The 24,535-nt window shown below is 52.2% G+C and overlaps 1 protein-coding gene across 1 annotated transcript in view; it reads left to right on the plus strand.

The window, feature by feature from the left end:
• LOC144737222 (pregnancy zone protein-like) overlaps positions 1–24,535 on the plus strand; it is a 58,970-nt gene that overhangs the window by 27,510 nt on the left and 6,925 nt on the right. The window contains exons 17-34 of the mRNA XM_078619943.1: positions 326–443; positions 2,782–2,866; positions 4,858–5,083; positions 7,538–7,664; positions 8,182–8,303; positions 8,729–8,780; positions 9,285–9,371; positions 10,337–10,513; positions 11,297–11,378; positions 12,430–12,589; positions 14,223–14,291; positions 15,558–15,720; positions 16,936–17,195; positions 18,353–18,598; positions 19,371–19,495; positions 20,648–20,738; positions 21,070–21,141; positions 23,259–23,361. Coding sequence (XP_078476069.1) covers positions 326–443; positions 2,782–2,866; positions 4,858–5,083; positions 7,538–7,664; positions 8,182–8,303; positions 8,729–8,780; positions 9,285–9,371; positions 10,337–10,513; positions 11,297–11,378; positions 12,430–12,589; positions 14,223–14,291; positions 15,558–15,720; positions 16,936–17,195; positions 18,353–18,598; positions 19,371–19,495; positions 20,648–20,738; positions 21,070–21,141; positions 23,259–23,361 — 2,365 coding nt within the window. The remainder of the gene's footprint in view (positions 1–325; positions 444–2,781; positions 2,867–4,857; positions 5,084–7,537; positions 7,665–8,181; positions 8,304–8,728; positions 8,781–9,284; positions 9,372–10,336; positions 10,514–11,296; positions 11,379–12,429; positions 12,590–14,222; positions 14,292–15,557; positions 15,721–16,935; positions 17,196–18,352; positions 18,599–19,370; positions 19,496–20,647; positions 20,739–21,069; positions 21,142–23,258; positions 23,362–24,535) is intronic.

The raw sequence follows: 24,535 nt of genomic DNA on the forward strand, positions 1-24,535 counted from the left end.
AGATGGAGTGATGTGGTACATGAGGACGTGGAGCTGAGTGGACTTGCCGATGACTGGTACCAGCGGTGTCAAGATCAGCCTCAGTGGAGGAGGCTCGTGAAGGACGCTACTGGGCAGTTGGAGGCAGTCGTCCTCCAATAACAACAGAGGGTGGAGGTGCGACACTCCCAAAAGTGAGTGGAGCGCCGGGTGGCTAAAGCACAGCATCTTGGCACAGTAGGGGGCACAGGTGGTGCATCGCCCAGTCATCTCAGTCAGTCGACTGATAATAATCATGATTATAATTACCATCACTACCGCAACCGTTATCTTCTTCAACTCACAGGGCATGGGCCTGGTGGTTCTGACCGACACTACCGTGAAGGGGTCGATGGATTGCCTACAGCGGGTGTACACTCAACATTCCATCGTCTATAACACAAAGGATGAGCTCATGGAGCAAGGTACCAATCTCAGATGTCCACCACCCACCACGACCACCGCCGCCACCACCACCACCATCACCGTCTCCACCACCACCACTATCATTGTCTCCACCACCACCACCACTATCACCACCATTATCACCATTATCACCATCACCACTACCACCACTAATCTCCACCACCACCATGTTGTATTTATTGTTATTAAAATAAATATTAAATAAGAAATTTGATTAAAAAAAATAAAAATGTACAAATTGCAACAAAAAATATGTTCATGTGTGTAAATAAGTGTGATTAACAACAAATGTGTGTTAAGTGTAATTAATGACACGTGTCTTAACAAAAAGTTACGTGTGTGTGTGTGTGATTATGTGTGTGTGATTATGTGTGTGCGTGTGTGTGTCATCTCGTGTTCAATTAGTATGTGGTGCGATTATCATTATTGTCTCTCTCGTTGCCTAGGAGCATGCTTCACCAATTGTGATAATATCAATGATTCTCGCTTTCATCTCAACATTTATGATTCTCTGCCTCTACATTCATGATTTTTTGCTTTCACAATTATGATGTATAACTGTGTCAGGTTTTGGGATTCAGATCTCACCGCGGGATACAGTTCATCATTACGACGATGAGCACTCGTAAACCTATACTCTTAGTTTTTTCGGTAAAGTCACGTAGGTAAAAAAATGAAATGAAAATTTATAAAAAATAAAATAATAAAAATCACGACGTTTCGGAGGCAACACAAGTCTCCGTCATCAGGTGGGACCGTCACAGCCAGATTAATTTCAATCTCATTTTTTTTACCTACGTGACTTTACCGAAAAAACTAAGAGTATGAATCCTTGCAGTCACGAAAGCTTCAAATCTACTCGTAAACCTGTTTTATTTATCTCAGCAACTTTAATCTCAACCTACCCCAACATCAAACTCTTATCATCGGGATAGGGACGGCGGAGCCCGTGCAAAAATACGCACCAAGTCAATCCATACTTGACGATCACAAAAGCATCAATGGTCAAACCTCGCGATCACGTGGCTAAACCATAACAATGGGCAGCACCTCAGAGTGGCGATATCCACGCAGAATGCGTTCTCGTCGAATGCGTTTCGAATAGTTCGAAAGCGTCGACGGTCTGACCTCGCGAGCACGCGGTTCAAATGAAACAATGGGGTCGTCTCGTGACTTAAAAGCTTTCGTGACTGTAGGAATTCATATTCTTTGGGTCTTTCGGTAAAGTCACGTAGATAGCGTAAATATAGAAATGCTGTGTCGTTAAAACCCGCCACCACCCGACACAGCCAACTAGTAAGGGTTGTCACGTGAACTGAGCGTGCCAATTCGTCACTAGTACAGCACTCGTGTATAGTAGTGTAGTGTATAGTAGTGTAGTGTATGGTAGTGTATAGTGTAGTGTATGGTAGTGTATAGTAGTGTAGTGTATAGTAGTGTAGTGTATAGTAGTGTAGTGTATAGTAGTGTAGTGTATAGTAGTGTAGTGTATAGTAGTGTAGTGTATAGTAGTGTATAGTAGTGTAGTGTATAGTAGTGTAGTGTATGGTAGTGTATAGTGTAGTGTATAGTAGTGTAGTGTATAGTGTAGTGTTCTAGTACAGCACACCGGTGTGTTGGAGAGCCCAGCCTCAACATTTACAAACTGAGTACGACGTTTCGCCAGTATTTACAACTAGCTTCTTCAGGCGACAGCCAGATTTGTGTCGGGTGGTGGTGGGTTTTAACGACACATTTATATATTTACGCGATCGAACCCAAAACAAACTCTATTATGGATGATATTGGTCGCTAAAAACCCGCGTGTTAAACTCACGTAGATAGGTTCAAAGAAAATAAATTAAAACTACGACATTTCGAACCTATCTACGTGACGTTACTGAAAGACCCAAACAATAGGCCGTCTCGTTCATATCCGGCCGGGTACGGGTACCCGTTTGTGACCCTGGTGCGGCCGGGTACGGGTATCAAAACCCGTTCGCGACCTCTGATCACGGCCTGTCACCAACGTGTTCCTTCTTTTGCTGCTGCATGAGTTGGGTTCATTCCTGGGAAGCGAAATATGTGGCGGCTTCAAGGCCCTCCCCGGCTCCGGTTATATAAATCAGGGAAGGGGGGAATGATTCGGGATAGGAGGGAAGGAAGGGAGGGAATGAAGGAAGGAGGAAAAGAATGAGGGAAGGAATAAAGGAAGTGTAGCCGGTGTTCCTTCTGTGAATCGTGTTCCTTATGTGACTTGTGTTTTTATGTAACTTGTGTTCCTCATGTAAATCGTGTAGCTTGTCTACCTTATGTACCATGGTGTTGCTTGCGTTGCCTGTCGGTTAAACTGCACAGATGACATAGAGGGTTCCAAGATGGTGAAGGAGATCGTCAGAGAATATTTCCCAGAAACGTGGATCTGGGATCTCTACCCAGTCAGGTGAGACCAGGATCACCACCACCACTAACCACCATCGCCAACACCACCCCCACCACCACCATCGCCGCCGCCACCACCACCACCATCAATCACCATCGCTCACACCACCACCACCATCGCCGCCACCATCACCACCATCAACCACCATCGCCACCAATGACACCATCACCACCACCATCGCCGCCGCCACCACCACCACCACCATCAATCACCATCGCCCACACCACCACCACCATCGCCGCCACCATCACCACCATCAACCACCATCGCCACCAATGACACCACCATCACCACCAATGCCACCTCCACCAACCACCATTGCCACCACCACCACCGCCACTATCTCCACCAATGACATCACCATTGCCACCAATGACATCACCATCGCCACCAATGACACCACCATCACCACCAACGCCACCTCCACCAACCGCCATCACCACCACCTTTGTCGTCCCCCATCAATGCCAACAACCGTCGTCGTTGCCACCACCAACATTGCCACCACCGCCACCACTACCATCGCTACCACCACCATCACCACCATCACCACCACCAATACCATCGCTACCACCACCATCACCACCACTACCACCGCTACCACCACTACCACCACCGCCACCATCGCCGCCACCAGACCAGGTTCCGCCACTCGCTCGCCCCGCCAACCCTCACCGCCTCCGCTTTGACGAACGCTCGGTGTAGTGACACCAAGACACGGGAGTCTTCAGCAGGAGGCAGGGGTCCTGATTATCCTGGAGGCCCACTCATTCACCCATCCACTCACTCACCCACTCACTCATTCACCTACTCACACCCACTCATTCACCCATCCACTCACTCACTCACTCACCCATCCACTCACTCACTCACCCACTCACTCACTCACTCACCCACTCACTCATTCACCTACTCACACCCACTCATTCACCCATCCACTCACTCACTCACTCACCCACTCACTCACTCACTCACTCACTCACTCACTCACTCACTCACTCACTCACTCACTCACCCAACCACTCACTCACTCACCCACTCACTCACTCATTCACCCACTCACTCACTCACTCACTCACTCACTCACCCACTCTCTCACCCACTCATTCACCTACTCGCCCACTCACTCGCTCATTCACCTACTCACCCACTCACTCACTCACTCACCCACTCACTCATCCACTCACTCACTCACTCACTCACCTACTCACCCACTCACTCACTCACCCACTCACTCACTCACTCACCCACTCACTCACCCACTCACTCACCTACCCACCCACCCACCCACTCACTCACCCACTCACTCACCCATCCACTCACTCACTCACCCATCCACTCACTCACTCACCCACTCACTCATTCACCTACTCACACCCACTCATTCACCCATCCACTCACTCACTCACTCACCCACTCAATCACTCACTCACTCACCCAACCACTCACTCACTCACCCACTCACTCATTCACCCACTCACTCACTCACTCACTCACCCACTCTCTCACCCACTCATTCACCTACTCGCCCACTCACTCGCTCATTCACCTACTCACCCACTAACTCACTCACCCACTCACTCATCCACTCACTCACTCACCCACTCACTCATTCACTCACTCACTCACTCACCCACCCACTACCTCACCCACTCACTCCCTCACTCACCCACTTACTCAACCACTGACTCATCCATCCACTCACCCAGCCACCCCTCACTCACTCATTCACCTTCTCACTCACCTACCCACCCACCCACTCACTCACCTGCTGACCCACTCACTGACTCATTCATCCACTCACTCAGCCAAGCCCCCGCACTCTCATTCACCCACCCAATCTCTGGCCAGGAGCTTTGCCCCCAGCTGATGGTTAACTGGCCAGCCTCCCCCGAGTCTCCGAACACCTCATATTAATGTCACCATCACCCCCCCCCCCATCCTAACGCTGCCACCCTCCGCCGCCCCCCCTCCCCGCCCGCCCCCCCAAGTGAATCTGGCTTGGAGCAGGTGGCGGTAAAGGTGCCAGACTCCATCACCGAGTGGAAGGCCTCGGCATTCTGCTCGTCGCCGGCGGGCTTCGGCCTCTCCGAGGTCTCCTCGCTCCGAGTCTTCACCCCGTTCTTCGTCGAACCCGTGCTGCCCTACTCTGTGGTGCGCGGCGAGACCTTCCCGCTCGCCATCAGCGTCCACAACTACTTGCACAGCTGCCTCAAGGTGACCGGCACCTCTCCTGCTGCTGCTGCTGCTGGTGGTGGTGGTGGTGATATTCCACTCCGGTGGTGGGTGTCCATCTAGGACCCCCATTCAAACGCACAGTGGCCTGGTCTCAGCTTGCCGATGAAAGTTGCAAGCGAAAAATTCATCATCGCAGGCCTGAGATCTCGTTTGTTCTTCGTGCTTTCAGAGTCCCTGATCCTCTGCTCACGATCATTAAGTACCTTCATGATGGTGATAATAACAGTCTGGACCACTGGATGGGTTCCGCAGGATTGTAAGGATGCCCTGGTGGTCCCCCTCTTTAAGAAGGGGAACCCCACATACTGTAACAACTACAGGGACATCTCACTCCTCAGTGTACCCAGAACGGTCCTGGCAAGAATTATCCAACATCGCCTTGCCAGGAATGCTGAGGAGAGCCTTGTGGAGTCCCAATGCGGTTCCAGGAAAGGGCGGTCCTGCACAGATGCCATATTTTCTGTCCATTTGCTACAGCAGAGGTGTAGGTAATTCCAACAAGACCTACATCTCTGCTTTATTGACCTGGTCAAGCCTATGATACCATCAGTAGGCCTGAGATCTGGTTTGTTCTTCGTGCTTTCAGAGTCCCTGATCCTCTGCTCACGATCGTTAAGGACCTTCATGATAGTGAGCGGGCCCGGGTAAAACTATGTGCCCTGGAGTCAGAGCCATTCCCTGTACACCTTGGGGTGCGACAGGGATTTGAACTGGCTCCAACATTAATTAGCATCTATTTTGACCGCGTAGTTCGTGAAGCCTTCAATAGCTGTACCGGAGGAATTTCCATCTGGTACAGATACAATGGGAGGCTGGTCGATGCCTGGGTGCGGTCAAGGGATGGCTCCCTATTGCTCAACCAGGTTATATATGCTGATGATCTGGTAATTGCTACTCACTCAGAGGAGGAGTTGGAGGCGCTGCTGCTGAACCTGGAGCTTTGCACCAAGAGGGTGGGGCCTTACCATCGGCCCCACCAAAACGAAGCACATGCCTGGGTATTTCGTACCATCGGACACATTATCCCCACAACTCCCAATTGGTGATGGGGCAGTTGTGGAGAGAGTGGAGAGTTTCCAATACCTTGGCAGTGTGCTCATGACCGGCTCCAGTTTAACAGCAGAGGTCTCACTCCGAATCAGTTGAGCGGCATTATCTTTTCATCGGTTGCGTAACGCTGTGTGGAAGCTACCTGGTCTCTCAATCCACACGAAGCTTCAGGGCTTCTCGGCCACAGTCATTCCCTCCCTTTTCTACGCTTGCGAAACGTGGACCCCCCTAATGGAACATCTTCGCCGGTTAGAAATATTTAGGCTGGCCTGTCTACGATCTATGCTGGGTTTAACCAGGCTGGACTGTGTGAGGAGCTCACAAATCCTTGAAAGATATGGACAAAGTCCCATCGGTGAGCTCCTCCGGCAGGCAAGGCTGCGTTGGCTGGGTCATGTAGCCCGGCCCGCATGCCCAGCAACCGCATACCTAAACATCTTTTGTTCGGCCAAATCGATGGGGCTAAACGGGCATGGCACGGGCTAGAGAAAAGATGAAGTGATGTGGTACAGGAGGACGTGGAGCTGAGTGGACTTGCTGATGATCGGTACCAGCGGTGTCAAGATCGGCCTCTGTGGAGGAGGCTCGTGAAGGACGCTACTGGGCAGTTGGAGGCAGTCGCCCTCCAACAACAACGGAGGGCAGAGGAGCGTTGCTCACAACAATTAGCGGAGCGCCGGGTGGCTAAAGTACAGCAACTTGGCAGAGTAGGGGACACAGGTGGTGCATCAGATAGTCGTCTCAGTCAGTCGACCCGTGGCATCTGGGTTTGCCCCGTGACCTCCTGCCAGCGGGCGTTCGACACTTCACGTGGCCTCAAGGTGCACATGGCCTGGCACATGCGTCGTGGTGACGTGACCGCCACTTAGTGGCGAATGGCGGTTGTTGTTGTTGGTGATGGAGATGGTGGAAGTGGTGGTGGAGGTAATGGTGGAGGTGGTGATGGTGACAGTGAAATTGATGGTGGAGGTGGTGATGCTGGCGGTGGCGGTGATGTTGGTGTATTTCGATTCTCAACCAACATCGGTTTAGGTCGAGGTACACCGATTGTGTTCTTGCACAGGTCGACGTTGACCAATTTCTCTTGTAGCCCCGCCCACCACCCCCACGTTCCATTCCCTGGTTACCACATTCAGATAAGCCCCTCCCCCCTTAACTTGTATTTAAGGGCTGGTCTTTTGGAATTTGTCCTCACTTGATGCAGTAAATTCAGCTGTGACGGTCCCACCTGATGACGGAGACTCGTGTTGCCTCCGAAACGTCGTCGTGATTTATTTTGCTATTTTATTTCCATTATTACTTTTATCAACTTAAAATTTTTTTTACCTACGTGACCTTAGCGAAAAAACCTAAGAGTAGGCGTGGATATTGTTGCTGCTACAGATCGAGGTGACGCTGCTGGACTCGGAGCACTTTGCGGTGTCCGCGGGAGGCCCCCGTGGCGCCGCGAGCTGCGTGTGTCCCGACAGGAAGGGCCTCTTCAGCTTCCTCATCGAGCCGCTCGCCCTGGGTGAGGCCCCAACTCGCACACTCTATCTCTACCCCTACCTCTACCACTACCCCTTCCGCGACTACTACCACTTCTCCTACCTCTACCACTACCTCTACCACTACCCCTACCACTACCACTACCCTGGGTGAGGCCCCAACTCGCACCCTCTACCCCTACCACGACTCCTACCCCTACCCCTGCCACTACCACTACCACTACTCTTACCACGACTACTACCACTACCTCTACCCCTACCTCTACCACTACCCCTACCACGACTCCTACCACTACCCCTGCCACTACCACTACCTCTACTCCTAACTCTACCCCTACCACTACCCTGGGTGAGCCCCCAACTCTCTACCTCTACTCCGTGCTGGGGTATCGATGGAGCCAGTGGCACTGAGTTGAGCTCCCTCCCTCTCCTCCCTCCCTCCCTGCCCCCTTGTCCTCCCCCCTCTTCTCCTCCTCCACCCCTCCCCTCCACCCTTCCCCACCTCGCCTGTCTCTCGTCCCACTGGGGGCGCGGTGCCAGGCACGGTGAACGTGAGCGTGAGGGCGGCGGCGGTGCGCAGCGCTGAGCCCTGCGGGAACGAGGTGGTGGTGGTGCCGGAAGAGCGGGCCGTGGACACGGTGGTGCGGAGCGTCATCGTCGAGGTGATTTCGTCATCGTCACCATCGTCACCATCGTCATCATCGTCGCCATCGTCGCCATCATCCCCGTCGTCACCATCATCATCGCCATCATCATCGCCATTGTCATCATCATCGTCATCACCATCGTCATCACCATCGTCACCATCACCACCATCGTCACCATAGTCACTATCGTCGTCATCACCATCGTCATCATCACCACCATCATCACCATCACCACCATCGTCACCATAGTCACTATCGTCGTCATCACCATCGTCATCATTGTCCAGGTGACATCACCGCCACCACCATCAGTGACGTCATCAGGAGCATTGTTTTCGTTATCAATGTGGTTGTTGATGTGGTTGTTGTTGATGATGTTGTTGTTGTTGATGTGGTTGTTGACACGGTTGTTGTTGTGGTGGTTGTTGTTGTTGTTTCAGCCGGAGGGGATTCCAAAAGAGCTTGCATACAGCTCTCTCCTGTGCCCCAAATGTGAGTCTCCTGTGGGACCACTCACACATCCCACTCATGGAGCTCCTCCCTGAGACCACTCACACAGTCCCACTCATGGAGCTCCTCCCTGGGACCACTCCAACAGTCCAACTCATGGAGCTCCTCCCTGGGACCACTCACACAGTCCCACTCATGGAGCTCCTCCCTGGGACCACTCCAACAGTCCAACTCATGGAGCTCCTCCCTGGGACCACTCACACAGTCCCACTCATGGAGCTCCCCCTGCAACCACTACCACCACTGCCACCGTCACCACCACTACCGCCACTACCGCCACCACCGTCACCACCACCGTCACCGCCACCACCACTGTCAACGCCACCCCCACTACCGCAACCACCGTCACCACCACCACCGTCACCACCACTGTCACCACCACCTCTGTCACCGCCACCGCCACCGCCACTACCGCCACCACCGCCACCACCGCCACCACCGCCACTTTTGTTTTGATTTGTCTCTGCCGCGTCGTCTCCTTCCCAGCGCCAGCGTCCGAGCGCTTCGTCTTCAACATGTCCCTGCCGGCCAACGTGATCCTGGGCTCTGCCCGGGCGTACGCCACGATCGCCGGTGAGTCTCACACTCGGCCCCGGTCTGGCGCTGCCATCAGCGATTTAAACACTCCGGCCCCTGGCAGAAGTCAGGGGCCGGATTTATCCAATAGGGCACAGCAGGGCCCATTCACTCACCCACTCACCCACTCACTCATTTACTCACGCACTCATGCACTCACCCACTCACTCACTCATTCACTCACCCACTCACTCACTTACTCATTCACTCACCCACCAACTAACTTACTCCCTCACTCACTCACCCACCAACTAACTTACCCCCCCACTAATTCACCCACTCACTCACTCACTCACCCACTCACCCACTCACTCATTTACTCACGCACTCATGCACTCACCCACTCACTCACTCATTCACTCACCCACTCACTCACTTACTCATTCACTCACCCACCAACTAACTTACTCCCTCACTCACTCACCCACCAACTAACTTACCCCCGCACTCACTCACCCACGCAATCACTCACTAACCCACTCACCCACTCACTCGCTCACCCACTACGGCTAGGATATGTTAACTTTCTCACCTTGTATGCAGGAGGTCGTGGGTTCGATCCCGAACCTGACGCCTGCTGCTGTATATTTGTAGCTGGCCTTCCTCTCTCTCCCCCACGTGGTCGCGTGGACTTTTTCTTCGGGTCCCCCGGTTTTCTTTTCCATCCACATTTAGTATCAGCAGCACACGCTGAGACCATTTGGCTGCTGCTGCTGCTGCTGTAAATTTTGACGTAATGACGACTGATAGAGGCCCCCTCTTCATTGGGCTATCATTTGTGACAGCCACGTCGCTCATGAAAAAGCAGCCCACATAGCGACTCAGTGGGGCCTTGGCTGTTAAATAAAAACTTCGTACGTTTTACGTTTATAATAGCGCGGTTGGCTACGTACGGTGCGAAAGAAGTTCAACACACACACAGGGTAGCAAGGATGACTTGAGCCTTCCTCGTCGCCCTCCAGGGGACATCATGGGCTCGGCGCTTCAGAACTTGGACAAGCTCCTCACCCTACCGACGGGATGCGGAGAGCAGAACATGGTCAAGTTCGCGCCCAACATTTACATCCAGGAGTACCTGCAGAACTCCGGGCAGCTGACCGACGCGGTCCGAGAAAAGGCGCTCAACTTTCTACGAGTTGGTAAGTGTCAGATCAGTGTGTCTGTCTGTCACTTTCTAGAGATCCCATCAGAGACCAGTCAGTCTGTCAGTGTCTAGACACCCATCAGAGACCAGTCAGTCTGTCAGTGTCTAGAGTTACCCATCAGAGACCAGTCTGTCAGTGTCTAGAGATACCCATCAGAGACCACTCTGTCTGTCACTTTCTAGAGACTCATCAGAGACCACTCTCTGTCACTCTCTAGAGACACATCAGAGACCACTCTGTCTGTTACTCTCTAGAGACGCATCAGAGATCACTCTGTCGATCACTGTCTAGAGATCCCATCAGAGACCGGTCTTTCACCTGCAAAGCACAAAATCGGATAATTCATAAAAAAAGTTTTTACTTTCGTTAATCAATGGATACGTTCCGCTACTGAGCGCGTCGCTATTATTTTCCATTGTACTCGTTCGCGTGAACATGCCAATCTCTCACTTCGACGCAGCTGGTGTGCGTGCGTGCGGCGACGGGACTCCTTTCCATCTCTGACCCCGCCTACTTACCGTTGGGTGACACCCACCTCAAATCTATATATAACCTCTTGTTGCAGCAGGTCTCTCCTGTTCATCAGTTCTACTGCTGTATCTTTCCACCTGATGACGATTGCTTGTGTTGCGATCGACACGTCGTGACCTATTATTTATTTTTCTACCCACGTGACTTTATCGAAAGAACCAAAGAGTATGGATTCCAGCCGTCACGCAAAACTTCAAATCAAGATTGTTGCTTTTATTGTTGCCTCTGCGCTGTTCAACTTCGCAGGGTACCAACGGCAGCTGACCTACAAACGTGACGACCATTCCTACAGCGCGTTCGGAAAGAGCGACGATGATGGAAACACATGGTACGGTGTCATCGGTCACCAAGGAGACATTGCTAAATCATCTCTAATCGATTCACGCGTTATCAGGGGCAGATGTGGTAATTGTACTCACCCCTAGCATCGTTATTCTACTCACCCCTAGCGTCGTTACTCTACTCACCCCTAGCATCGTTACTCTACTCACCCCTAGCGTCGTTATTCTACTCACCCCTAGCATCGTCATTCTACTCACCCCTAGCGTCGTTACTCTACTCACCCCTAGCGTCGTTATTCTACTCACCCCTAGCATCGTCATTCTACTCAGCCCTAGCGTCGTTACTCTACTCACCCCTAGCATCGTTACTTTACTCACCCCTAGCGTCGTTATTCTACTCACCCCTAGCATCGTCATTCTACTCACCCCTAGCGTCGTTACTCTACTCACCCCTAGCATCGTCATTCTACTCACCCCTAGCATCGTCATTCTACTCACCCCTAGCATCGTCATTCTACTCACCCCTAGCATCGTCATTCTACTCACCCCTAGCGTCGTCATTCTACTCACCCCTAGTGTCGTCATTCTACTCACCCCTAGCATCGTTATTCTACTCACCCCTAGCATCGTCATTCTACTCACCCCTAGCGTCGTCATTCTACTCACCCCTAGCATCGTTATTCTACTCACCCCTAGCGTCGTTATTCTACTCACCCCTAGCGTCGTTATTCTACTCACCCCTAGCATCGTCATTCTACTCACCCCTAGCGTCGTTATTCTACTCACCCCTAGCATCGTCATTCTACTCACCCCTAGCGTCGTAATTCTACTCACCCCTAGCATCGTTATTCTACTCACCCCTAGTGTCGTCATTCTACTCACCCCTAGCATCGTTATTCTACTCACCCTTAGCATCGTCATTCTACTCACCCCTAGCATCGTCATTCTACTCACCCCTAGCATCGTCATTCTACTCACCCCTAGTGTCGTCATTTTACTCACCCCTAGCGTCGTCATTCTACTCACCCCTAGCATCGTTATTCTACTCACCCCTAGCATCGTTATTCTACTCACCCCCTTCGCTATTTGTGCCCCCAGGCTCACGGCGTTTGTGCTCAAGTCCTTTGTGAGAGCCTCCAAGCACATCGCCGTATCCGAGGGCCACATCACCGGGCCGTTTTCCTGGCTCGTAGAGCACCAAAACGCCTCCACTGGCTGCTTCATCAGCGTCGGACGGCTCTTCAACAACGCCATGAAGGTGCCGCTTTTGACACCAGAATCGGAATGCTCGTTGTTCCCACTGGAGCTGTAGAGATGTCCAGATTCCGGGGGCCAACGGGGTCAGAACATCACAATGATGAGCGCAATACACAAATGTAAGAAGTAGTACAAATTCTTTGGGTCTTTCGGTAAAGTCACGTAGATAGGTTCAAATTTATAAAAATTAAATGAACAAAAACCACGACGTTTCGATCACAACACAAGCGATCGTGATCCGGAGGAAAAAAGAGGGGGAAAGCTGCTGAAGCAGGCTGTTTTAAAGGTTTAAAATGGGTGCAGCTCAAGGGTCATAAACAAAGTGGGCGGAGCTAGTGATGTTAATGTGAGAAATGTGCATGTTAATGTAAGATCGGAGAGTGGCCTGCACGATGTGGACGTGGAGGTAGCTATGTTAATGTCAGAGATTAGCATGTTAATATGAGATGGGAGATATTACGGTGGCCATCTTGCATTAGTGAATTCACGGTGGCCATCTTGCATGAGTGACTTCACGGTGGCCATCTTGCATGAGTGACTTCACGGTGGCCATCTTGCATGAGTGACTTCACGGTGGCCATATTTCATTAGTGACTTCACGGTGGCCATCTTGCATGAGTGACTTCACGATGGCCATCTTGCATTAGTGACTTCAAGGTCGCCATCTATCAAAGGTGACTTCACGGTGGCCATCTTGAATGGGTGACATCACGGTGGCCATCTTGCATTAGTGACATCACCTTAGCCATCTTGCATTAGTGATTTCACGGTGGCCATCTTGCATTAGTGACATCACCGTGGCCATCTTGCATGAGTGACGTCACGGTGGCCATCTTGCATGAGTGATATCACGGCGGCCATGTTGCATGGGTGACGTCGCGGCGGCCATCTTGCAGGTGAATTGTCTTCCTGGCAGCTGATTGTTTCCTGCACACTCTTTAGAGTTGTGTGGCCTGGGGAAGGGGGGGATGTTCCTATTTGTAGTCCCAATTGAGTAATGTGGAGATGTTTTTATCTTCAGTAATACCAGTTACATTTTATGCACGGGGGTTTCGTTGTTGTTATCTATGGGAATAAACTGTAGAACGTGGAGGAAACTCGTGTTGAACAGGGGTGGGAGGGGAGACTTTGAGACTCCTGAGTTGTTATTCAAACCCAGACACCTTTCACTGTGAAGCACACAAGCTCTACCACTGCATCACCCCTACCGAGCCAACACTCTACCCCTACCGCTAACACTCTACCCCTACCACTACCACTCTACCCCTACCACTAACACTATACCCCTACCACTCACACTCTACCCCTACCACTACCGCTCTACCCCTACCACTAACACTATACCCCTACCACTCACACTCTACCCCTACCACTACCGCTCTACCCCTACCACTAACACTCTACCCCTAACACTCTACCCCGAACACTCTACCCCTGACACTGACACTCTACCCCTAACACTCTTCCCCTAACACTCTACCCCGACCACTAACTACCCTACACCTAACACTCTACCCTTTCCCCTCTACCCCTTTCCCTACCCCTCCGTCTCTACCCCTAACACACTACACCGAGCACTCTGCCAAAACAGTCTGTTAAGGCTTCGCGGGGCATTTTTGTCTTTGTCTTGCCAGGGAGGAGTGTCGGACGATGTCTCGCTCACGGCCTACGTCACCGCCGCTCTCCTCGAGTCCAACATCTCCGTGAGTTCCTCGACAGAGGAGAAAACCACGTGCACGCCTCGAGCGTCATCGCTCTCTCTACACGAAGGGGTCTCAGTGGTAGCTCTGTGATATCCGCTTCTGCGGGTTCCGTTCTGCGTGGAGCAGAGACGTCACTTGAATGAGAGGAAGGGAACTCAGAGGTAGCTCTTTGAAATCCGCTTCTGCGGGTTCCGTTCTGCGCGGAGCAGATACGTCACTTGAATGAGAGGAAGGGAACTCAGAGGTAGCTCTTTGAAATCCGCTTCTGCGGGTTCCGTTCTGCGCGGAGCAGATACGTCACTTGAATGAGAGGAAGGGAACTCAGAGGTAGCTCTTTGAAATCCGCTTCTGCGGGTTCCGTTCTGCGCGGAGCAGATACGTCACTTGAATGAGAGGAAGGGAACTCAGAGGTAGCTCTTTGAAATCCGCTTCTGCGGGTTCCGTTCTGCGTGGAGCAGAGACGTCACGTGAATTAGAGGAAGGGAACTCAGAGGTAGCTCTTTGAAATCCGCTTCTGCGGGTTCCGTTCTGCGCGGAGCAGATACGTCACTTGAATGAGAGGAAGGGACCTCAGAGGTAGCTTTGTGATATCTGCTTCCGCGGGTTCCGTTATGGGAAATGTAATTTTTTCCTGGATGGGCTCTTCTCTGGAACTGGAGGCCACCGAAAGCATTGGAGGGAATTTAAACTACTTTTATTTCACCAGGTAAGGCCCCAACTGACCTCGTTCCCAGAAGCAACCTGGTCATCACAAATGATAGATCAACGAAGTGGCTTATCACGTGGACATTTATGAGCAACCAAGTACTCTGAACGTGTCATGTCGATTCTAAATGTGGATGGAAACACCGGGGGACCCAAAGAAATGCTCACGCAACCACGGAGAGCGAGAGAGAGACACACAAACTCCAATTATAAAGCAGGAGTAAAGTTTCAGGGATCGAACCCACGACCTCCTGTAGACCAGGCGAGCTAGTCAACATCTCCTTGCCACCGTGATGGTGATGAGAGAGAGAGAAGCAAACTCCAAATATACAGCAGCAGGCATCAGGGTTGGGGATCGAACCCACGACCTCCTGTATACCAGGCGAGGTAGTTAACATCTCCCAGGCACTGTGTAATGAGAGGCTACACGGTGGTGGTGGTGGTGGGGCCACTGGGCCCCCCCCACCCCCCCTTTAACCCTTCATCTCCCGTACCCCCCTTCATCCCCACCCCCACCCCCCGCCCACCCCCCTCTATTTATCCCCCCCGTCCCCTTGGCAGGGCCCTGTCGTGGAGCGAGCTCTGGGCTGTCTCCGTCCCCACCTGCTCGAGTCCAGCAACCCGCACCTGCTGGCGCTCGCCTCCTACGCCTTCAGCCTGTCCGCAGACGGCGCCACGGCACAGGCGCTGCGAGACGCCCTGCAGTCACGCGCCGTCACCAAAGGCAAGTTGGGGGTGGTGCGGGGGGAGTAGAGATACAGGGGCAGTGATGGTAGGGGTTGGGTAGTGATACAGGGGCAGTGATGGTAGGGGTTGGGGTAGGGGTAGTGATAGGGATGGTGATAGGGGTAGAGATATAGGGGCAGTGATGTAGGGTTTGGAGTTAGGGTAGTGATAGGGATAGTGATAGGGGTAGAGATATAGGGGGAGTGATGATAGGGGTTGGGGTAGGGGTAGTGATAGGGGTAGAGATGCAGGGGCAGTGATGGTAGGGGTTGTGGTAGGGGTAGTGATAGGGGTAGAGATGCAGGGGCAGTAATGGTAGGGTTTGGAGTAAGGGTAGTGATAGGGATAGTGATAGGGGTAGAGATATAGGGGGAGTGATGGTAGGGGTTGGGGTAGGGGTAGTGATAGGGGTAGAGATGCAGGGGCAGTGATGGTAGGGGTAGTGATAGGGGTAGAGATGCAGGGGCAGTGATGGTAGGGTTTGGAGTAAGGGTAGTGATAGGGATAGTGATAGGGGTAGAGATATAGGGGGAGTGATGGTAGGGGTTGGGGTAGGGGTAGTGATAGGAGTAGAGATTCAGGGGCAGTGATGGTAGGGGTTGGGGTAGGGGTAGTGATAGGGGTAGAGATGCAGGGGCAGTGATGGTAGGGGTTGGGGTAGTGATAGTGATAGGGGTAGAGATGCAGGGGCAGTGATGGTAAATGTGGAGGGGAAAACAGGAGGATCTGGAGACACATCCATTGTCAGGGTCGGGATCAAACCCACGACTTCCTGCATATCCGGCGAGGTAGTTAACATCTCACGACAGGGAGATAGACAGAACATGCAAACTGCAAATATACAGCAGGCGTCAGGAACGGGATCGAGCCCATGACCTCCTCCATACCCTGCGAGGTAGTTATCATCTTCTAGCCACCATGGTGATGATGATGAGAGAGAGAGAGAGAGAGAGACGCAAACTCCAAATATTACAACAGGCATCGTCAGGTTCGAGATCGAACCCACGACCTCCTGTATACCCGGCGAGAGAGTTAACATCTCCTAGCCACCGTGATGATGATGCGAGAGAGATACGCAAACTCCAAATATACAGCAGCAGCAGGCATCGTCAGGTTCGGGATCAAACCCCCCACGACCTCCCGCATACCAAGGCGAGGTATTCAACATCTCCGAGCCGACTGACCTGACGATCGTCGTCGCCCCCTGCGCCAGGTGGACTCATGCACTGGAAAGAGGCCAATAAGAAAGACGACAAGGACGACGAGGACGAGCAGGACGAAGAGTGGGGCTTCAATTTCCGACGGTCCTATCGCGGGGCCACGTCGGCCGCCGTGGAAACGACGGCGTACGCGCTGCTGAGCCGCCTGGCGGTGCCCGGGCAACTCGCCTCCTCGGCGATGAGCTCCAACATCGGCATCGTGCAGTGGCTGAGCAAGCAGCGGAACGCCTACGGGGGGTTCTCATCCACGCAGGCGAGAGGCGGTCGCCACGCTGCTCGTCGTCCTCACGCTCATTGTCACGCCCTCCACCGCGGCCGTCACAGCGCTTGTCACCGTGCCCATCACCGCACCCGTCACCGCACCCGTCACCGCACCCGTCACCGCACCCGTCACCGTGCCCATCACCGCGGCCGTCACCGCGCTTGTCACTCCGCCCGTCATCATCACGCTTGTCGTGGTGTTCATGGCCACGGTGGAGGTGGTGGTGGTGGTGATGGTTGATGATGACGACGGTGATGGTGATGGTGATTGATGGCGATCATGTTTGATGATAATTGATCTTCATGATTGATGATGGTGGTAATCGATGGTGATGATTGATAATGATGATCATGATGATGATGATCACCAAGACAGGGTAAGATCTGCTTATATGCTGGTGTCCTTGCATGTAAGCAGATCTTTCTGTCCTCTGACCCCATTGGTCACCTCCTGAATCAGATCCTCCTACTGCTGGTGGGTCTACAGATCTTGAGTTAGATCTTCTTGCTGCTGGTGGGTCTACAGATCTTGAGTTAGATTTTCTTGCTACTGGTGGGTCTACAGATCTTGAGTTAGATCTCCTTGCTGCTGGTGGGTCTATAGATCTTGAGTTAGATCTCCTTGCTGCTGGTGGGTCTATAGATCTTGAGTTAGATCTTCTTGCTACTGGTGGGTCTACAGATCTTGAGTTAGATCTCCTTGCTGTTGGTGGGTCTACAGATCTTGAGTTAGATCTCCTTGCTACTGGTGGGTCTACAGATCTTGAGTTAGATCTTCTTGCTACTGGTGGGTCTACAGACCTTGAGTTAGATCTTCTTGCTGCTGGTGGGTCTATAGATCTTGAGTTAGATCTCCTTGCTACTGGTGGGTCTACAGACCTTGAGTTAGATCTCCTTGCTACTGGTGGGTCTATAGATCTTGAGTTAGATCTTCTTGCTGCTGGTGGGTCTACAGACATTGAGTTAGATAACCTTGCTACTGGTGGGTCTATAGATCTTGAGTTAGATAACCTTGCTACTGGTGGGTCTACAGACATTGAGTTAGATAACCTTGCTACTGGTGGGTCTACAGACCTGGAGTTAGATCTTCTTGCCATCGTGTTGAGCTCTTGGCCCTCCCTCCCTCCGTCTTTGCCCAACCCCAAGCAGGACACAGTAGTTGGCCTGCAAGCCCTGTCAGCCTTTGCCGCCCTGATGCACGGTGGTGGTGGCGGTGGTGGTGGCGGTATCAAGGCGGTCGTGCTGGACTCAGCTCACACTTTGCTCCGGGAGGTCTCCATCGACTCCACCAACGCCCTCATCCTGCACCAGGTGCAGCTGCCTCCTCCTGTTCCTGCTCCCGTGGTGTCCTCCTGCACCGTGGAGGCCACAGGCCAGGGCTGCGTGCTCTTCCAGGTGAGGGGGCGGGTGGGGCCCACACCACGGGGGCTAGGAGATGTTAACTACCTCGCCTGGTCTGCAGGAGGTCGCGGGCTCGATCACGACCCTGACGATGCCTGTATTTGATGAGTTGTTAACTCGGAATCCGATGAGCAATAAAAAATGCAGTTTTTTCACAGATGTCCCAGTAAGGGGCACACGGGGGTAAGAACGTTAACAACAACAACAACAACACAGTGCAAAGTACAAACAAGTTAAACGCATCACCCAATCGCACACAAATACAACGCTAAATCATCCCCATCCTACCAGGCAGAGCCCACTGAGGTTTTCACTTATTGTTCAAAAGCGACCAGGCCACTAATTATATCTCGACAAAAGTGGCTCATCCTTTGGACATTTATAGCAGCAAAATAATCAAAATAATCTCAATGCATGTTTCTAAATGTGGAGGGAAGGACCTGGAGAAAAAAAATCCACATGACCATGGGGAAAGAGAGAGAGAGACACGCACACTCTAATTTTCCAGCAGTCGTCAGGGTTGGGATCGAACCCCCGACCTCCTGTGTATACCAGGCGAGAGGCGGGTTCGACCGAGGGGCACAGTTAGTCTGGTATAGGCATTGCTACTCGCTACTACTAACAGCACTTGCCCCAACAGTCTGTTAGAGGCTACACGGGGGATCTTTGTCTGTGTATAGGCGCTGCTACTCGCTACTACTAACAGCACTTGCCCCAACAGTCTGTTAGAGGCTACACGGGGGATCTTTGTCTGTTGTCGCTGCAGGTCTCTCTAAAGTACAACGAACCCCCTAAAGATTCGAAGCCCAAGTTCAGTCTCTCCGTGGCCACCAACCCGGCAAATTGCTCCAAGGCAGCACGCAAGGGCTTCCAAATCAACGTGGAAGTCAGGTGGTCATTGCATGGGGTTCACGATGGCCGTGTCAGGGGACACTGCACCCAGCATAGCTTAGAGCCGGGATTCAAGCAACGCTGAGTCTATGGGCAGTGTTGAGTCTATGGGCAGTGCTGAGTCTATAGGCAGTGCTGAGTCTATGAGCAATGCAGAGTATATGAGTCTATAGGCAGTGCTTAGTCTATGGTCAGTGCTGAGTTTATGAGTCTATGAGCAGTGCTGAGTTTATGAGTCTATAGGCAGTGCTTAGTCTATGGTCAGTGCTGAGTTTATGAGTCTATGAGCAGTGCTGAGTCCATGAGTCTATAGGCAGTGCAGAGTCTATGGGTAGTGCTGAGTCTATGAGACTCTAGGTAGTGCAGAGTCTATGAGTCTATAGGTAGTGCTGAGTCTATGAGTCTATAGGTAGTGCTGAGTCTATGAGTCTATAGGCAGTGCTGAGTCTATGAGTCTATAGGTAGTGCTGAGTCTATGAGTCTATGGGCAGTGCTGAGTCTGTGAGTCTATAGGCAGTGCTGAGTCTATGAGTCTATAGGTAGTGCAGAGTCTCTGAGTCTATAGGCAGTGCTGAGTCTATGAGTCTATAGGCAGTGCTGAGTCTCTGAGTCTATAGGCAGTGCTGAGTCTATGAGTCTATAGGTAGTGCTGAGTCTCTGAGTCTATAGGCAGTGCTGAGTCTCTGAGTCTATAGGCAGTGCTGAGTCTATGAGTCTATGGGTAGTGCAGAGTCTCTGAGTCTGCTGGCACTGCTGCTTAATGCACCGCGGACGTCGATCCGAGAGATGGAGGCCTAAAAAGCGCGGGAGCCAAACATCGCCGGCAATGAGCGTCGCCAGGTGATGCTCATCCCCCTCCTTCCTCCCCCCCCTCCCCCCCTGCCTCCCTGCGTTCCTCCCTCCTCCTCCCTCCTCCTCCCTCCTCCTCCCTCCTCCTCCTCATTCTCTCTCCTCCTCATTCTCTCTCCTCCTCCTCCCTCCTCCTCCCTCCTCCTCCCTCCTCCTCCCTCCCTCCCTCCTCCTCCCTACTCCTCCCTCCTCCTCCTCCCTCCTCCTCATTCTCTCTCCTCCTCCTCCTCCTCCTCATTCTCTCTCCTCCTCCTCCTCCTCTCTCCTCCTCATGATTTGTATTCTCCCTCCCTCCTCCTCCAGCTACCACGGCGAGCGAGGCGAGTCGAACATGGCCCTCGTGGAGGTGAAGATGATCTCCGGGTACAGCGCGGTGAAGTCTTCTCTTAAAGAGGTTGGTGTGTCTCCATCGTCGTCATCATCGTCATCGTCGTCGTCATCATTGGCCATCAGCAGCCGTGGTCAATCTGCTTCTGGATGAAAGCTCTTCCACTAACTGTCAGCCACCACCACTTGCGGTGGAACAATCCACCGGCTCCGATCTTACATCACATCACCACTCCAATGTCACATGACATCACACCACTCCAATGTTACATGACATCACCCTCTCAATGTCACATCACATCACCACTCCAATGTTACATCACATCACATCACCGCTCCAATGTCACATCACATCACTGCTCCAATGTCTCCTGCCCCGCGTGTTGTCTCTAACACAGCTGCAGAGTCTCTACGACTTCGTGAAGAAGGTCGAGGTGGATGCAAGCCGCGTGGTCATTTACCTGGACAAGGTGAGCGGCTGGGGAACTCCAGCTCGAGTGGTGGTGCTGGTGGTGTCTTGGTGTGGTCTGGGAGCCCTCCCCACCTCATCCCACCTCCTCCCCCTCATCCCCCCTCCCCCTCATCCCCCTTCCTACCTCTCCTCCCCCTCCTTCTGCCCCCTCCCTCTTCCCCCCCTCATCCCCCTCCTCTCTCCCCCCCCTCCTCCTCCCCCCCTCCTCCCCCTCCTCCCCCCTCCTCCCCCTCCTCCCCCTCCTCCTCCCCCTCCTCCCCCTCCTCCCCCTCCTCCTCCCCCTCCTCCCCCTCCTCCCCCTCCTCCTCCCCCTCCTCCTCGCCCCCTCTTCCCTCTCCTCCTCCTCCCCCCCACCTCCTCCTCCTCCCCCCCCTCCTTCCCTTCCTCCCTTTCCCCCACCTCCTCCCTCTCCCCCTCCCTCCTCCTCCCCCTCCTCCTCCCTCCTCCTCCTCCTCCTCCCCCTCCTCCTCCTCCTCCAGTCTAAATACAGATTCTGAGTCGTCATCCCCTAACAAGGGATGCGAACCTTCTGATTGGCAGCCACCAAGAATCAGAATCTTGGTTTCGTCCCTGGAGAAATCCGATGAGCTGTGAAGCTCTTTGTCTCACATGTCCAGCAGGGTCCTATAAGAAACTATGAAACTATAAAACTTATTTTCATTTCACCAGTTGTAAGGCCCCATTGGGCTGCTCTTTTGTCAGAAGCTACCCCTGGCTATTACGAATTATAGCCGATCAAGTAGGTGGCGGCGTTATCGTCATCATCATCGTCGTCGTCGTCGTTCTCATCGTGTGCAAATGTATAGCGGCAGACAAATACTCTAAACGCGTGGCGATGTTCATTCGAAATGTGGAGGGGAAAAAACCGGAGGACCCGGAGAAAAATCTCACGACCACGGGGAGGGAGAGAGAGACAGAGACAGACAAGCAGACTCAGCAGCAGGCGTTAAGGTCGGAATCGCACCCACGACCTCTTGTATACAAGGCGAGGTAGTTAACATCTCCTAGCCACCGTGATGATGATGATACTGAGAGAGAGAGAGACACGCAAACTGCAAATATACAGCAGGCATCGTCAGGGTGGGGATTAAACCCACGACCTTATGTACACCAGGCGAGGTAGTTAACATCTCCTAGCCACCGTGATGATGATGATACTGAGAGAGAGAGAGACGCAAACTCCAAACATACAGCAGGCATCGTCAGGGTGGGGATTAAACCCACGACCTCCTGTACACCAGGCGAGGTAGTTAACATCTCCTAGCCACCGTGATGTCCAGTAGAGGGCGCTGTAGTGCTGAGCCATCTGAATCGATACTATTCCAAACCTTCACTGCAACGCTACCACACAACAACATTACTACAACAACGTTGCCACAACAACGTTGCCACAACAACATTGCCACACAACGTTGCCACAACAACGCTGCCACACAACAACGTTGCAACACACCAACGTTGCCACAACAACATTGCCACAACAACGCTACCACACAACAACGTTACTACAACAACGTTGACACAACAACATTGCCACAACAACATTGCCACAACGCTGCCACAACAACGCTGCCACACAACAACGTTACTACAACAACGTTGCCACAACAATGTTGCAACACAACAACATTGCCACACAACAACGTTGCCACACAACAACATTGCCACAACAACGTTGCCACAACAACGTTGCCACAACAACGTTGCAACACAACAACATTGCCACAACAACGTTGCCACAACAATGTTGCAACACAACAACATTGCCACACAACAACGTTGCCACAACAACGTTGCCACAACAACGTTGCCACAACAACGTTGCAACACAACAACATTGCCACACAACAACATTGCCACACAACAACATTGCCACACAACAACGCTACCACACAACAACATTGCCACACAAGAACGCTACCACACAACAACATTGCCACACAACAACGCTGCCACAACAACATTGCCACAACAACAACATCGGTCTACCACGTGTTTCTCCCCCTGTGTTCACACTAAGTTTCCCTTTTCTTATTTTTCTCTTGTCGAGCGAGCGATGGTTGTCCACCTTGTTGTCGGATGCCGTTCGCAAATCTTTAATCCACCCTCTCCTAGGTCGACAAGAAGCCAATTGCAGTCAGGCTGTCCGTCACTCAAGACATTGCCGTGGACAACCTGCAACCTGCCACCGTCAGAGTCTACGATTACTATGCCACAGGTTAGTAGGGTCAACTGTGTCAGAGTGTACGATTACTATGCCACAGGTTAGTAGGGTCAACTGTGTCAGAGTGTACGATTACTATGCCACAGGTGAGTAGGGTCAACTGTGTCAGAGTGTACGATTACTATGCCACAGGTTAGTAGGGTCAACTGTGTCAGAGTGTACGATTACTATGCCACAGGTTAGTAGGGTCAACTGTGTCAGAGTCTACGATTACTTTGCCACAGGTTAGTAGGGTCAACTGTGTCAGAGTGTACGATTACTATGCCACAGGTGAGTAGGGTCAACTGTGTCAGAGTCTACGATTACTATGCCACAGGTGAGTAGGGTCAACTGTGTCAGAGTCTACGATTACTATGCCACAGGTTAGTAGGGTCAACTGTGTCAGAGTCTACGATTACTTTGCCACAGGTTAGTAGGGTCAACTGTGTCAGAGTGTACGATTACTTTGCCACAGGTTAGTAGGGTCAACTGTGTCAGAGTCTACGATTACTTTGCCACAGGTTAGTAGGGTCAACTGTGTCAGAGTGTACGATTACTATGCCACAGGTTAGTAGGGTCAACTGTGTCAGAGTGTACGATTACTTTGCCACAGGTTAGTAGGGTCAACTGTGTCAGAGTCTACGATTACTTTGCCACAGGTTAGTAGGGTCAACTGTGTCAGAGTCTACGATTACTATGCCACAGGTTAGTAGGGTCACCTGTGTCAGAGTGTACGATTACTATGCCACAGGTTAGTAGGGTCAACTGTGTCAGAGTCTACGATTACTTTGCCACAGGTTAGTAGGGTCAACTGTGTCAGAGTCTACGATTACTATGCCACAGGTTAGTAGGGTCACCTGTGTCAGAGTGTACGATTACTATGCCACAGGTGAGTAGGGTCAACTGTGTCGGAGTGTACGATTACTATGCCACAGGTGAGTAGGCCATCGCCCCTCTCTCCGTGGGTTCATTGACGCATGTTCAACTTATTTCGCAACATACGTAGTCAACTGTGCTGTGTGTCGCTAACGGCACTTGCCCCCTGCAACGCTACGCAGGCTACCTGGGTGACCTTTGTTTGTGTCTCTCTCCCTACATTGTCTTGTCTCTCTGTCTCTACCTTGTCTCTCTACCTTTGTTTGTGTCTCTCTGTCTCTTTCTTCGTCTTGACTCTCTACCTGGTCGTGTC

Source organism: Lampetra planeri, chromosome 66 (genome assembly GCF_965212315.1).
Source record: "Lampetra planeri chromosome 66, kcLamPlan1.2.h2, whole genome shotgun sequence".
NCBI lineage: Eukaryota > Metazoa > Chordata > Hyperoartia > Petromyzontiformes > Petromyzontidae > Lampetra > Lampetra planeri.